We start from the raw sequence: 16,350 nt of genomic DNA on the forward strand, positions 1-16,350 counted from the left end.
CTTTTCAAGCAATTGCTAGGGGAAATCCCACAAGAAGGGGTACTTGAAGGTAAAGGGGCCCAAAATAGTGGGTTAGCATCCAGGGACTGCTTCTTTCAAGCTCAAGATCAGAGCATCCCAACATGTAGGATGTCAAGGAAGGGAGCCAGGAGACCTGCGTGGTTAAACAAGGAACTGCTGGGTAAGCTCAAGTGGAAGAGGAGAGTTTAAAGATCATGGAAGGAGAGGCTGCCCACTTGGGAATAATATAAGGCTGTTGTCGGAGAGTGTAGGGGTGCAACCAGGAAAGCTAAAGCCTCCTTAGAATTAAACCTGGCCAGAGGTGTCAAGGACAACAGAAAGAGCTTTTTCAAATACAGGGCAGATAAAACTTAACACTAGAGGCAATGTAGGCCCACAGATGACTGAGGTGGGTGCCCTGGTGACAGAAGATACAGAGAAGGCAGAGTTACTGAATGCCTTCTTTGTCTCTGTCTACGCTGCCAGAGGCTGTCCTGGGGAGCCCTGTACGCCTGAGACCCCAGAGGAAGTAAGGAAAATGGAGGAGTCTGCCTTAGTTGATGAGGACTGGGTTAGGGAGCAATTAAGCAATCTGGACATCCATAAATCCATGGGTCCAGATGGGATGCACCCGCAGGTCCTGAGGGAGCTGGCTGAAGTAAGTGCTAGCCCATTCTTCATCATCTTTGCTAAGTTGTGGGGAACAAAAGAGGTGCCTGAGGACTGGAGGAAAACAAATGTCACTCCAGTCTTCAAAAACGGCAAGAAGGAGGACCTGGGTAACTATAGATCGGTCAGCCTCACCTCCATCCCTGGAAAGGTGATGGAACAACTTATCCTTGGTGCCATCTCAAGGCATATCAAGGACAAGAGGGTGATTAGGGTCAGTCAACATGGCTTCACTAAGGGGAAGTCATGCTTAACCAACCTCATAGCCTTTTCTGAGAACATAACGAGGTGGACAGATGATGGCAGAGCAGTGGATGTGGTCCACCTTGATTTCAGTAAAGCATTTGACACCATCTCCCACAGAATCCTTACAGCTAAACTGAGGAAGTGTGGTCTGGATGATTGGGTAGTGAGGTGGACTGTGAACTGGCTGAAGGAAAGAAGCTAGAGAGTTGTGGTCATGGGGCAGAGTCTAGGTGGAGGCCTGTATCTAGTGGAGTGCCTCAAGGGTCAGTACTGGGATCAGTACTATTCAATATATTCATCAATGACTTGGATGAGGGAACAGAGTGTCCTGTCAGCAAGTTTGCTGATGACACCAAGCTGGGAGGAAGTGGCTGACATGCCAGAAGGCTGTGCTGCCATCCAGCGAGACCTGGACAGGCTGGAGAGTTGGGCAGGGAAAAAATTAATGAAATATAACGAGGGCAAGTGTAGAGTCTTGCATCTCAGCAAGAACGACCCCAGGTTCCAGTATAAGTTGGAGAATGACCTGTTAGAGAGCAGCGTAGGGGAAAGGGACCTGGGGGTCCTGGTGGACAGCAGGATGACCATGAACTAGCACTGTGCCCTTGTGGCCAAGGAGGCCAATGGCATCCTGGGGTGTATTAGAAATGGGGTGGTTAGTAGGTCAAGAGAGATTCTCCTCCTCCTCTACTCTGCCATGGTGAAACCACACCTGGAACATGGTGTCCAGTTCTGGGCCCCTCAGTTCAAGGACAGGGAACTGCTGGAGAGAGTCCAGTGGAGAGCCATGAAGGTGATTAAGGGAGTGAAGCATCTCCCTTATGAGGAAAGGCTGAGGGAGCTGGGGCTCTTTAGCTTGGAGGAGACTGAGGAGTGACCTCATTCATCTTTATAAATATGTAATGGGTGAGTGTCATGAGGATGGAGCTAGGTTCTTCTCGGTGACAATCAATTATATGACAAGGGGCAATGGGTAAAAACTGGAACATAGGTGTTTCCACTTAAATATGAGAAGAAAATTCTTCATGGTGAGGGTGACATAACACTGGAACAGGCTGCCCAAGGAGGTTTTGGAGTCACCTTCTCCGGAGACATTCAAAACCCACCTGGTCACAGTCCTGTGTAACCTCATCTGCTCCCCCTGCTCTGGCAGGGGGATTGGACTAGATGATCTTTTGAGGTCCCTTCCGATTCCTAACTTTCTGTGATTCCATGCTACTTCTGTTTGCTGGAAACAGAGGCAAAATTCTCTATAACTGCTGAAGTTAGCAGCTACTATGAGACATATACAGCACCCACAGCTGTATGTGACCAGGTAGCTAAACACGAAATCTCTACATTAGTTCTACTGGTTCCTGAGCTATTCAAGTGCCCTGCATAATTTTTTTTTTTTCCCCAGCAAAACTTGCAGAAGTAAAATCCTGGCTTGCTTTGCCCACCAGAGGTGCTGACATTGCCCAGAAGGCACGGGAGTGCTGGAACCCAGCCTGGGCACCTCAGGCCGCCACACAGCTGTGTTAACATAGCACACGTGGATACTGCTTGTTTAAAGGCATCCACTGGCCTCTTATTTTCCAAATCAGAGGCATATTTGTTTCTCTCTGAATAAAGGCAGAATAAAACATGCTGACATCCCTTTCAGATCAACTGTGCATTTTGAAATAGAATGAAACAGGCTTTTAGCGTCTCCTTTACATGCAGCTCACTATGTGTTTTCCAAGAGCACATTTGAGTTTTTACGCTTTCTGGCAACTGTAAATTTTACTCTTGCTGACAGCAGCAGTAAATGCTTTATGCAGAACAAAGTCAACTCTGTGAAAAGTTGAACTCTGGTTTTCTTCCTCCATGAAATATCTCTTGGTGCTAATGCAAACAGAAAGCTGCTTTGCTCTCAGGGAAAGGTGAGGGGAATAGAGGTGCTACCTTCTTGTAGACTGCATGCTACTACTTTAAGTGGTATTTTGCAGGCAATAAAAATATTATATTTATTTGTAAAGTGTACTCTTGCCTTACTTTAAAAAATAATCTAATGCACTTGTGAAGTAAAAGCTGCTCACAACAAAACTAACACTTTTGAAAATTCCATTAGATTATTTTCTGTACATACCGAAGTCTATGGGCTTGCCTAAAGTTAACAAATTATGTCACTGGGACTTGTATAAGTATTCTTACGTCCTTTCCTTCAGAAGACCATTAAGCACATGCTAACATTAAGCCCCCGCTTCTCTGCAGGGCTTTTGATGGAGTAGGGCTAGATTGCTTAGGTATGTAAAATATGGATAAAATTCTTGGGGTTTGATGCTACTTCAGCTGAAATAAGTTACAGGATTCCTTTAGCCTTTGTACAGAAGAATGACATTATCTGCTTTTGAGTGTATCTGGCTACTGCCATGATTACAAAGAAAGAATGTCCACTAATTTTAGTACAAGTGGTGGAATGACAGCAACAATGGTCATTGTACCATTAAACTAAGAAAGAATAACGGAAGAGGATCAATACACACTATAAATATGATCAAACTTCAAAAATTAAACCTGGTCTTATACTTTACATTATATTTCTCCATAAATGTCCCAAATATTTAAATGTATACACCTGAAATCAACCCGTAAGTTTTAAAATTATTTTGGGGCAGGAAACACTAAACACAAGGATGTAAAAAACATACATACATATCTGGCATTTCACAGGTCCAACCATAATTAATACCCTTCATAAACACGTAATGAAAAATGAATTTATGTCACTTAGCCAAATTTATTTGTGTTTGTATTTTCAATCTTCCTAGATTTTTTTGGTTTCCATATGGCTGAAAGGCACAAAAAAGTCTCAAATTTATTCAAGCTGTTAGGAAAGAAATGCACACAGAACATTAAGTAGTTGCTCAAATGCTGCTGAGCAGTAAAATACTATGATAAAGTGGCATCTTGCTGTGTCTCTATTACTTCTTCAGCACTAAAATTAATTTATGATCAGTCATCAATTCATTTACATGTCATTTTATGCTAAATCCATCCTTGCTGATGAATGCATATCCCTAGATCCATTAAGCTAGAGTAAAGTCTGTGCTTTATAATATGACCCTGCTAATTGTTGCATTACCATTTTTATGAGATAGAAAAAGTAGCAGTTTCCTATTTTCTGAGCACGTATTTAATCCATGAAACACATTCTTCCTATTAAATGCAATCTGTCTAACTGCTTATAAAATAGAATCTTTTGCAATAGGTATCCCTAAGCAAATCAATATAAATATTGAACACTGCCACAGTAAAATATGACTCGCAAAAATGATTTTGTGTAATTTTCAGGAATTATTCCATTTGTGCTCAAACACAATGAATTAACAACTTCTACAACACAGACAGTGATCAGTGATTCTTTTAATCAAGACCAAAACATGCCAAGTAAGGGCTTTTCTTCTTTGCTGAGCTATAAAACCGATGGAGACCTTTAAAAATTGAGATCTATATAATGCTATTGAAAAAAAATAATTGTTATCCATTTGCAGTGGTACTGTTTACAGACATGTCTCTCTGCTTCTATCAGTTTGTGTCAGGCAGAAAAAAGGGTTGTTCTAATTTCCATGTTAATTAACGGGTGTATCTCCCCTCAGTCAAAATGCACTAGGGCTGAAGATACAACTCCCACTACCCGCAACACTGGTGGTGCTGGGGGAGGAGAAGATAAGGAGACAGCAAAGAAAACCCCCAAAAATAATACTTTGATCTGAGAAAACCTAGTGTTGTTCTTAGTGATTTCACAGAGAAGCAAATCAGTTTCTAACACAGACATCATATGCAATTAAGTCTAATAAAATAGAATAATATAACAGATTCTTTGTGACCATTCATGCCATAACTCTGCAAGCAATTCATTCTAAAGGAAAGCATTAAACATAAGTAAAAGACAAAATATTTTTCGATGTGTCTCTGAAAGCAAAATATCCCTAAATAATTGTGAGTTAAAAGTCAAGTGAGCAGAAGTTTTGAAACTGCCTTTTTTTTTTTTTTTTTTTTTTTTTTAAAACAGATTCAGTAATTCTGTATCCTAACAAACCATGCTGGGAGCAAAGCAAAACTTTGGCTTCAATTTCAGACGCCATCCCACAACTGTTCAAATCTAAACCTTCCTCCTTCAGTTTCCTTTGCTATATCTGGAAAATGTTAAGATATAGTTACTGTGTACTTCTCCTTTCTTTTCACTCTATTATACATGTCAACATTATGTCTCTGCCACCTGCAAAGAGAAAAGCTTAATAGCTCAGATTAAATCCTTGTCTGAATCTTCAGTTAGCTGTAACTAAAACTCAAGGGCCTCAAAGACAACCTGACTTTTAAACAGTTTAAAGGAGCAACACCCTGATTCCAGAGGAATTTAGCAGCTTGAGCTCAGCTAACATAGTGCCAATGTTTCCCCTCAGAGAATCCCACATTTGGTGCTGGATGAAAACTTCAGTCTCAGCTCAGTCATAAAGAACAAAGTACCATTTCACTCCAAGAGTGGGTACATCTTCAAATCATGGCAGAGGCATGCCAACAATACGGGGTGAGGAAACTCGCCCTGCTCACCATCCAGCAACTCTGCTCTGAGAAGTCTGGACCAAGGGATGTCTGTTTGGATTTCTCAGAAACATTGGACTCATAGGACACACTTCTAAATCTTGCTTCATCCAGGTCAGCTGTTCTCACTTGCCTCCAGTTTTTAATATAGTGTTTAAAGAAGTGAAAATGTGGTATGTAACTCCTAGGGAAATACTGGTTCAAGTCACTGAAAGCCCTATCAAAAGAAGTAGCTTATATTTTCTCAGTACAAGAAAGAACAAATTAAGTTTTCTACAGTCTTCTAAAGGCAATCAAATTAAAGAAAGAGAAACAACTCAGAAACTATGAATGCAATTTGCTATATTCTCTCCTTAACACCAGTAAATGGAGCCTGGAGGATTTAACAGAAACACATACAAAAAATTAAAATTCTCTTTTGAAACAATTCCCCAGTATGGTATGCAAGTTCCTTCCACCCCTAGGAAAAAAAAACAAGCCCCAAACAAACACTCAGAACATTGAGGTTTTGCCTGTACAGTAACCGAGAAAACCAGAAGCAGTTTTGTTATTTGAAGAGTTTGCCACTTTACAGATAATTTAGACTAATACTCTCAATCTGTTTGTGTAAAGCTATAGTTTCCCAATTGTTCTGATTCAACCTAAGCGTTGGCTGAGAGGCAGTCCATCATGTTGCTTCCCATCCAGCTGCAAATTCCCTTTCTGCAGTGCCGGCAAACACCTGGACACAAAGTGAACTAGATCAAGGAACAGATCGAGGAAGTAATTAAACAAGCAAAAGAAAAACGTTAATTTTCAGCTGGATGAGGCCACATCAAGATAGTGGCGGAAATGAGTGGGAGTGCATTTAGATCACCTTAAATACACTCCCAGTCTACATTACTAGGTTCTGCCCAATTTCTTCCAAAAAAATAAACCAGGAAGTTTTTAACACTCCAATGATTAAACCTTTACCACTCCAATATTTAAACAAGATTTCTAACTATTACGACGATCTTGAATGTTATTCATAAAAGGAAAAATTGCTAGAAGCACAGAAGTCTACGAATGAGAGTAGAAATGCAGCTATTCCTTACTTTGCACTAGGTAAGATGGTCCAAAATACTAGATGAAAATGCAAATGTGAAAAACATTCATTTTCTGATTTACAGATATATCAACATTGACATATTAATACATAGCAAATGGAAAATATATAGCAACCTGTTTTTTCTAATTTATTTATTTATGTATTACCAGTGTAAAACCCTTACTACATTTTTAATGGGAAGGCTTCTGGGCCATTAGTGAGATATGCAAAAATATGCAGCATTATAGCCTGAAGGAGATTACGCTAGAAATTCAAGTGAAGTGACTTAACATACTCATGCGCTAATAAGTTAACCTTCTCAGTTCAGGGATTTAAACTTTAACTCTACGGCCTTCAGTTGAAACTGGATTTCAAATTGCAGCAGCAGAGATACAATTCTTAAATCTTAATTAAACTGGCAAGCAGTCTGGCTCTAGGGTGAAGGAAAACCTGGAAAGTGGGATTAAGCTACACACTATTAAATTCAACCAGGGAAAAGGAAGAAAATTATAGGTATTTATGGTCCATCACTGTCATATTCCTACAGTGTTTTCAGAATAGCAGTGTTTAAGTAAGGGTGCGAATTCCCTGGAATTTCAAAGGTCCAGAACAACGAGATGAAATTCAGCGGTGCTATGGGAGTAAGTTGTACTGAGCAAGTCTCCCTTAGGTATAACTAACAATCTGTTCTTCCACTGAGATCAAAGACTTAAGAAGCATCCACTAGCTTTTATGAGCTATGAATACTACGTACATTTGGGTCTGCAGTGCAACTGTACATTACGGATACAGTATATTATTTAGTGGCCCAAGTTCAACCTAAAGTGAAATATACTGATGCTTACAAAAATACATTTTATACATATAAAATTTGTATTTTTAAAAAAAATGTCTTTCACTGCCTACATTTCACCAACAGCATTAATTTATCATGCCCTTCTAGTTCCCCTTTGATGATCCCTGTTGTAACTTCCCAAGGCATGTGAAGGGTGAGAAGCATTGAAGAAAGGAGCGTCAGAAAAATATCTTTACTGAAAGGGAACAATTATTAAATTCAGCAATATGAAATAAGGTCAAAATACACATTTTCCTACACAGATGTTGTATTTACAATTAAATGTGCTGATCTAACTACACTTATTCTGAAGTCTTTTAACTTCCTTGTGTTCATCTGTGAAAGCATTTACCCAGCAAAATATCCCAAAGTGTTTTAAGATAACATTTTTATGCTGCTCCTGATTTATGACATATATATTCCTAAGATGAGGTCTTCTCCCTCCTTTTTATGTAACTGGCTTGCTTCTCCAGTAGAGTGAACTTTTCATGAAAGCCAGGATATAATTGAGTTTTCTTTCAAGTTCTTAAAGCTTTTTAAAATTCATGAATTTTCTTATCATTTTGCAGCAAAGCATTTTCAAATCCTTCTTTAACTTTAGTGTTTAATATTAACACATTTTAAATGTTACAGAAATAGAGTGGAATAAATTTTCACTTAGAAAGTGTTTGACTGATGATATGTTTTACTGCTAGGAACAAGTTGGTGTCACTGTTAACTGTGTTCGGTTACCTGTCACAGAGCTGTCTAGATTGTCCATACTGGAGCCTGGAGTGTGCTCTAGACCTCTTAGTGGCCTACTGATTTCTACAGTTTCTTCTTCAATATCATCCTCATCATCATCATCATCTGGAACATCTGTTTCCAAATCTGAAATAAGGTTTCCAGATACATATCCTAGGGGTGGAACTGGAGCCTGAGGAGGTTGTGTATTGCTTTGGAGATGCCTATAAAAAGAAACAGGAAAACGTTATCTGAATGGATGAGACTTTGTAACCCATGGTCAATAGAAGATAAACCTTTCAATAAGTCCTGAAGTAGATTTACAAAAGGTATGTGTGAGGTCAAACTCAAGAAAAATCAGTTCAGTTATTCACCATAGGTTCTAATACCAGAGAACATGCATACTTTTCAGTCTTAAATATACTTCCCTTCCTGTAAGACGGAGAAGGTCAAGATTGTTCTAGATGAGGAACAATGTACACAGAGGCTATATAAATCAGGCAGGAAGTCTACAGAAAAGCACAATTCTGAATCCCAACCTAACATTTAATTGTCTCACCCAATATTCTACCTTGCAAATCACACATTCCGCCAAAATGAAATATCACTGTTTCTGCTTAAACAGACTAAGTGCTGTTAAGTAGAACTCACTCTAAGGAGGAAATGACCAGTAGAACAGAAGAAATTTTCAAGTCCAATGAACCCATTATCAGCAAGACCTTTTCATTTTGCTTTATTCCAAGTAGTTTAATTTATTTAATTGCAGCAGTATTAGGGCATGCATATGTGAAATTGCTGCATGAAGCAACGACAACTAAAAATAGAAAAACAAAGATAAAAACAACACCCACAGGATAGATGCATGGCCAAAGGCAAGCATGAGACTGGAAGTTTCATTTGCATGGTCTCTGAGAGGCTAGAGAGGAAAAGAACAACCATCAGCTTTCAGTGCAGCACTACAGGTACACAGCAAGCTGTGACAAGGGACGCAGGCAAGACTGGCCTTGGCATAAGAGCGTGTACCACACTTGAAATTGCTAACTGAGGCACATGGGAATCCTTGGGTGGCTGTTCATGAGGTGTCATCTGTGGCCTGATTCGAATTGGCAACACTCTGGACAAGATCCAGGATTCTGCTGGTCTCTTGCCTGGACACAGTGCAACAGAAAATATTATAACTGTCACCTGTTTGCTTACCTAGGTCTACTATATTTGCGACTAAAACATTGTGCTGTATTATTGCTGACACTTGATAAGTGCAGTAGTTCTCTCTTTCAAAGAGCTTTTTTCTTTTTCCCCCTTAATGTAAATCTAGTGGATCTGAGAATGCCATGGTAAATTTTCTGTACCACTGAAATCTCTCTCCACCTTGGTGTAGGTTTTAAATTATTGCTTATTCTGAAGCTCATTTGCAGAACAAATGCTTCCCTTCTGATATACAACCCCCTCCACATTAGCAGTTCTTGAATACTTTTCTGCCTGGACACCAGGTTCTCAGCTATGCAGCATTCCAAACACTGCATTAAAGGGCACTGCCATCTAACTAACCCTCAATAAACAGTGCAATTAGCTCCCAATCAAGTAAAATCCTTAAGCATATGCTTAATGTTAAAACATGTGATAGAACAATTGAAGTCAATTTCTCATGTACTTGTGGTTAAGCATATACTTAAGTGATTTGCTGGATCAAGGCCATAATGATTATGGACTTTTTCAGCAGTGTCCAATGTGCTTGCTCTTAAGTTTCTAGTTGGTCGGTCTCTATGCTTCTCTTCCATTATTCCTAGAGTAACCTATCTAACCGGTCTCATATTGTTTTGTTTTCCCCCTCTACGCTGGACAGGTTAACTTTGTGAAAAGGAAACTGAGAAATCATCCTTCCCACTTAAGACAATGAATACTGACTTTGAACAGCATTTGATGAACAGCATGATAGGTGTCCAGCCAAAAAATATCAAAGCATTAAACAAGTGTATGTCATAACTACCACAAAAATCACTTGTATTTGCAACTTCCAATATTTACCCCAATACCTGCTATAAGGTCCTAGTGTGAAAAAAAGGCAATTTCCTTGGTATTTTTTCAGCTTTTCAAGCTCTATTACTGTGACCTTGCACAAAAACAACATTAAAATATGTATTTTCCTAAACACATGATGAAAGTTCCCAATCAACTTTCATTTCTCCCAAAAGGGAGTAAGACCTTTCCTGTCAGCTGCAAGACGCTTCACTTCAGAGTCCTGCTACGTTATCCTCTCACAGACTGGCACCCATGGTTTGTAGGGCATAGAAAGGGTAACAGCTGCAAAATGCAGCAGTGATTGACTGCACAGTGGGTATGCACCTGTGTGCTGGCTCAGAAGTCAGCTGCCTTCACTAGGCCAGGTCTAGCTGCTGCCTGGGAATTAAGCCGGTCCCACAGGCAGGCCAGGCTCGGGCCAGGCTGTGTTTGGCAGCGTGGCACTGTGGTGGGAATGCAGTACCCTGTCGATTGAGTGCACACTGCAGACGCGCCTTAAGGCTTTGATGGTGTGGAGGGAAAACAGCTGGCTTTGATTTGGCACAGCCTGCCTACCTGCCTGATCTATTTATGGTAGCTCAAGCTGAATAACTTTGTGGCTTTATTTACCAGCGAAGAAAGGCTTCTCCTCAGCTGGCAGTGTGCCATTCAGTAACTAGCTCTGCTCCTCTCCTCCAAGATTCACGGGCTTTGTCTGGGTAGAAAAGTTGTAAAAGGACAACTGCTGCTTAGGGAACATCCAGAAAGCAACTGACCTTCACCATATCCCCAGCCTGGTGCACTTGACAAGTTCTTTTTCAGTCCATGAGGAGATTGCTTCTGTTTGTTTTGTAGGGGAAATGTTACTGTGGTATTTGCTTGCTCTTCTTTTAAATAAGTATAAAGCACTCTAAAACGCTAGATCCATTTTGTAAATTCTAACAACTTCCTCCCTGCTATTTCTGGGTTTTTCCCTATGAATCAGAAATTTTCATGGCATTTCAGAGTACAGTCAAAGATACAAATGCTTAATTCTCATGTGGCACAGGGTAAAAGCTGTTACATTGCTATTTCAGGTGACTAGCATTGTTTTTAATCAGGAATTTAGAACTTCAACATGTTTAAAAATCCTAAAACACTTGTATCTTCTGCTAGCCTGAAAAGAGAGAACTCTGAGCAGCATAAAAGTTGTCAGTAGCTGGATGTTAACTACTGAGCTGAATATATATAAAATTCCAGAGGATATTATTTTACGTGGTTTTAGCCAAGATTTAATATATTAGCAAGCATTATGGGTTTAAAAAGCACCTAATAATGTTTAAGGCTTTCATACTGTAGATACAGTTTTGCTATCTCTTCTTCCATTTTACTGCTTTGGAAACAGGACTGAAATATAGTTGAACACAGCGAATATTTATGTAATCAAGAAATAAATTAGTATTATTCCTTCATTTTACAGACCATGGGTGCCCCCTTCAAACATTTACCATGTCTGCTTTGCTATATCGAACTGGTAGGCCCTAGTTAATTCATCAAGGTGGGCTTGAAGCATTGGCTGCATCTCCTCCCGTGGAGAAGGTGTGAGGGTTGCAGTTGACTGTTGCCCAAAGGAGATCGCAGGTGACGAAGCTACTCCTCGGACAGGAGGTGTGGGAACACGATCATCATCTTCTTCAAGCTCATCCTCCATGCCTTGATGTAGGTAGGTCTGAACTGGCAAAGGTGGACACCAACCATCACTGTCATATCTAAAATAAAAAGCAAATAAACTTAGTATATATCAAATCTCACCTTTGCCGTGCAGTAGAGGGTGTACAAGATTTCTGCTACAGTTTGAGCCCTCATATGCAGTGTGAACTTTGACATTTATTGAAAATAGGGTTATAATTGCTTAAGTTCTCCTTACTGAGTCTGCTTAATGTTTCCCACAACAGCTAAGCAACTTGAGTAAGATGTGCAACGAAAAAATTATGGATCCATTATCACATTTGTTAATGGTGATTAGATAATGTTATGCCACAATTAACAACAAAAATGAACTAACTCACTTCCTGGATCATTAACCTAGGAGAATGCATTGAAGATTGACCTAGACATGGAAATAGCAGCATTCTCAAAAGGCAGAGTGAGTTTTATGTAGTTGCACTTGCACATTTCCTAACTTCCATCCTCCCCTTTATTTGTCTATGGATTTACTATTTGTTTCTATTTTGTAGCTCAAATAAAAAGCTACACTTCCCACATCAGTTCTGGTCTTTCTAAACTGCATACAGGTATCTACTGTCACGGGTAGTACATCCACATCGCAGCAGCACTGACTCTAAGCATACGCTATGTTGCAGCACCAGCTGATAGGATACGTTAGCACACATGTTGACAGCTCTGCCAGCACCCCACCTCCTGACCAATCTTTACTGAGACTTACCTAGACAGTGCTAAATTTTTGAATACTTTCAACACACCTGCCCAAAGTAAATTAAAGAATTGTCAGCTACCAATATTCTTCAATACCAAATTCTTCTCTCTTCATGCATAAGAGATGTTCTGATGGTTTTTTGTGGTTCAGTTTTCAGTCATATACCAAAGGTGTAAGAAGTGATGATACATCATTCCCTAATCTGAACACAACTTCAGTTGTTCACATCTCTGCTGACAATCACACCACTCAAATCTCAACATTGTCTACTCTTCCCATCATCAAAACTTCCAGTCAGTCTGCAGTCCCTTGAGCATCTGCACACATTTCTTCTGAACTCAAAGTGTATTCCAAAATACCTCAGGACAGACAGCTCTTTTTGAAAGTCAAGCCGACAACCAAAAGCTCTAACAGCTCCTTCATTGCCAAACTTTCTCACACTCTGAAGGCCATTCCCCAAGCAACATCTAAGTCACTTCATCTTCTTCCCACCTTCAAGCACTTGTGACAAGGCACAGCTCTTTTTTTCTGCAATGCAGGCAGGCAACGCATTGCGTTATACAGATAAATTCTCAAAACAGTTTAAAAGTACTCCTTTAAGGTTTCTGATATGGAAGAAAGGAATTACCAATGTCCCAGAGAAAAATGAAAGAGTGAACCTGGACTACAAAAAGGCTAAGAACACTGAGAGAGAGAAGTTTCAAAACTTGCATTATGAACAGAACATTTACTTTAAGCAAAACCTGAGTATTTCTAAAATTAACTAATTTTTCCTTATTCAAAAGTCTGTTGTCTGTATTTAAAAGCACAGATTCAAGATAGCTAGAACAATCTGACATAATCATCCAAAGACATACCTTATAATTAAAGTCATTATCACTTTCAATCTATATCTAGATATAACTGTATATAGATACACAAACATAGATATATGTACAGGGGTGCAAATAAATGCTGCATCTTAACACTTGACATTTAGGAGCTTTACAGTGATTCATCATTACTATTTTCATAACACAGAGATTCAATAAAACATTATATGATATATACTCAGTTCCTTAGGAGACAATTAAGATACGACAAGTCCCAATTTTTCTTTCCTTGCAGTACTGACTTATGACATTGCCACTTAAAGTTGAAGGGACCATCCTAACTCATGCTGCTAAAAATGTACAGTGCAGCAGCTCTGTCACTTCCTTTTACTCTCTCAACCTCTTGCTTTTGTATAATGGTATCTTCTTTAAAAGGGACAGGGCAGAAAGATACTCCCTAGTGACTTTTCAGCAGTGCATAAACGAGCTTTGGATGTGCTCTCCTTTTGACCCTGCTTGCTTCAAATCCCCAAATGCTAAGCTTGATAGTAAAAAGATGTCTTAGTAAAAATACTTCTTAGTAGAAGGATTTCTTAGTAAAAAGATTCTGCACAAGTACCATATTTTTACCTAGATTTTTTTTTTTTTTTTTAATGGAAAGAAGCTTACACCTGAAGTTCAGGACATTGACATTCAAGACTTCAGGTACAAGAACCTTTGTCTTCACAGTGTAAGATGTCCAAAAAGCCACCAGTTCCCACCTGCATTTAAAAATAAAACCAAAACAACAAAAAACTGCAAGAAAAGGCTGTCAAACCTAACAGAGTACATAGTAATAAATATTCCTCATATAAATTATGCAGTTATTGAAACTTCTGGAACTAACGTAGTGAATATAGGTCACATCCATGTTCTTTTTGTTTTCCTGAGTAAATACAACTTGATGAAATGCAATCTTTTTCAACTACTTCTTATTAAAATCTAAGCAACTTAACTTCACTAGGGACCTGATTGTAATTTCATGATAATTAACTCCCTAATAAGTTCTGGTAAACAAACACAACTCTCTATGTTTCTAATAATCTTTATTCTATTCTCAGCACTTTTATTCTATTTTTATTTTTGCTATTAAAAAATCTTGGTTAATTACATTGATAATTTTTTTTGCTTTAAAATAAAAAAAAAAAAAAGAGGTGACAGATAAGGGCACATTCTGTAACAATTCTGTTTCATTATACATATTGTTGCAACAAAGCAAGCTTCCCTCTCTAGCCATTGCCAAAACCAACTTTTTGATGCAAAACGTATTATCTTCTTTACTAAAGAAACAAATAACCAATGATAACAATATCAAGACTGCCTTTACTGAGGTTAGCTCAAGATCATGCATATTATCAGTGAAAAAATATAAGTAGATGATAGTGAACAAGAAATAAGCATTTCCTTACTGTCAAGTTTATTAGATAAAACCAAGCAAAAGAACCTTCTCTGAAATAGGTGGGAAAAGGAACATGCTTGATTGGGAGCTACTACAGGAAAAGAGAAGCTTCAAAGACTCTGTGGTATATACAAGAGAAAATAAAGGGAGACAAAAAGGAAGAAGAAGAGAGTTTGTAGGAGACCACAAAAAAGTGGAAATTTTCACAGGAAAGACTTTGCTAGGAAAACAACAGCATAAACAGACTTTCTGCATGGGTTAAATAGGAATTTAAGACACCCCAAAAGCAATATATAAAATGACTGCTTGGATTAAGATGTTCACATTTCCGTATGTGTCTTGCAGTTCATGGAAAAATGGAGGCAAATGCAAACCTCAGTTCTGAGGAGGAGAAGATGATAGAGAGAACTAAGAGTCTATTTTCTTTTCTTTTTTGCCTATGTTTAAGTTAGGTGACTTTTTTCCTTGCTGCTATTATGTGTTTTCTTTTACAATTCATAAGGAAATAGGCCACTATTGTTAACTTCTACTAAGCAAAATAAGATGTCGAAACGGTTTGTTTATTTGGGATACTCATACCAATGAAATTCACACTTGAATTCAAGAGTTATAGGAAGACATGCAAAGAAAAATAAGTTCCTGTTTAGATGCCAACTTCCTTATTTTATTGCTCTAAACATCCACCTTTCATACCACATTGGGAGAACTTTATGAAATAAAGTCTTGAGTTTTTCTGAGTGGAAGTTCATTTTTTCAATTGTAATTCCCAATATAATCATATCTGCATGTAATTACTTCTAAAATTAAAACACATTGAACTTGTCATACACAGTATACATCAAAGCAAATAAAGAAAAACAAAAAATGTGTTTAAAAAAATTGCTTCACCTTTTTTTTAAACCCAACATGTCAATATTAAAGGTAACACAAGGAATGCAGTCTATGATTCATTCCATTTCAGCATGTTGAAAACCGAAATAGTATCAACCCCTGAATACAGAACAGCCATTAGCATTGGATATATCCTCAGGAAGTATGGGCATTGCAGATTCATTCAACAAAGCTGGCTGCAAATTACTGTAGCTCAAGACTTATAGTCTAAGTCTAATCTTCAACTGTTTTGTATGTTTGGTAAATCACGTTAGAAGGCCTTGTTACAAACACTATTACTTAGATACTACAAAATCAGAGAAGAGTAATTCACAAGATACTTAGAGGAAAAACTAAGCCTGAATTGTTTGGAACCTGGAAGGTTGGTCATTACTTTATCCTTAAATGACCAGTTGCTGGTCTTGCTAACCAACACTGTCCCTTCCAGCTAAATAACAGATACTTTATGCAACTGAGGAGTCAAGCCCTGTGTCATGAATGATTTCTCTAGAAGTGATTTCCATGCACCTTTTACGCTATTTCTTGTCCTGAAAGAAAATCCAAGTTGTTTGCCTCTTATTGCGTAATTATTTTAGTGAAATAGCTGCACATTTTTTAAGGATATAAATTGATAAAGACAATTCTTATATGGCAAAACCATCTTAAATTTATTTTAGCATTTTATGTGAGAATACAGAACATAATGATTAT

General features: G+C 38.5%; 1 protein-coding gene across 1 annotated transcript in view; it reads right to left on the reverse strand.

Annotated features, from left to right (window-relative positions):
• ROBO2 (roundabout guidance receptor 2) overlaps positions 1–16,350 on the reverse strand; it is a gene marked incomplete at its 3' end in the record, with an annotated part of 521,961 nt that overhangs the window by 86,483 nt on the left and 419,128 nt on the right. Inside the window, exons 25-26 of the mRNA XM_080358539.1 lie at positions 11,591–11,851; positions 8,115–8,329 (exon numbers count right to left, since the gene is read on the reverse strand). Coding sequence (XP_080214665.1) covers positions 8,115–8,329; positions 11,591–11,851 — 476 coding nt within the window. The remainder of the gene's footprint in view (positions 1–8,114; positions 8,330–11,590; positions 11,852–16,350) is intronic.

Source organism: Nesoenas mayeri, assembly GCF_963082525.1.
Source record: "Nesoenas mayeri genome assembly, chromosome: 1".
NCBI lineage: Eukaryota > Metazoa > Chordata > Aves > Columbiformes > Columbidae > Nesoenas > Nesoenas mayeri.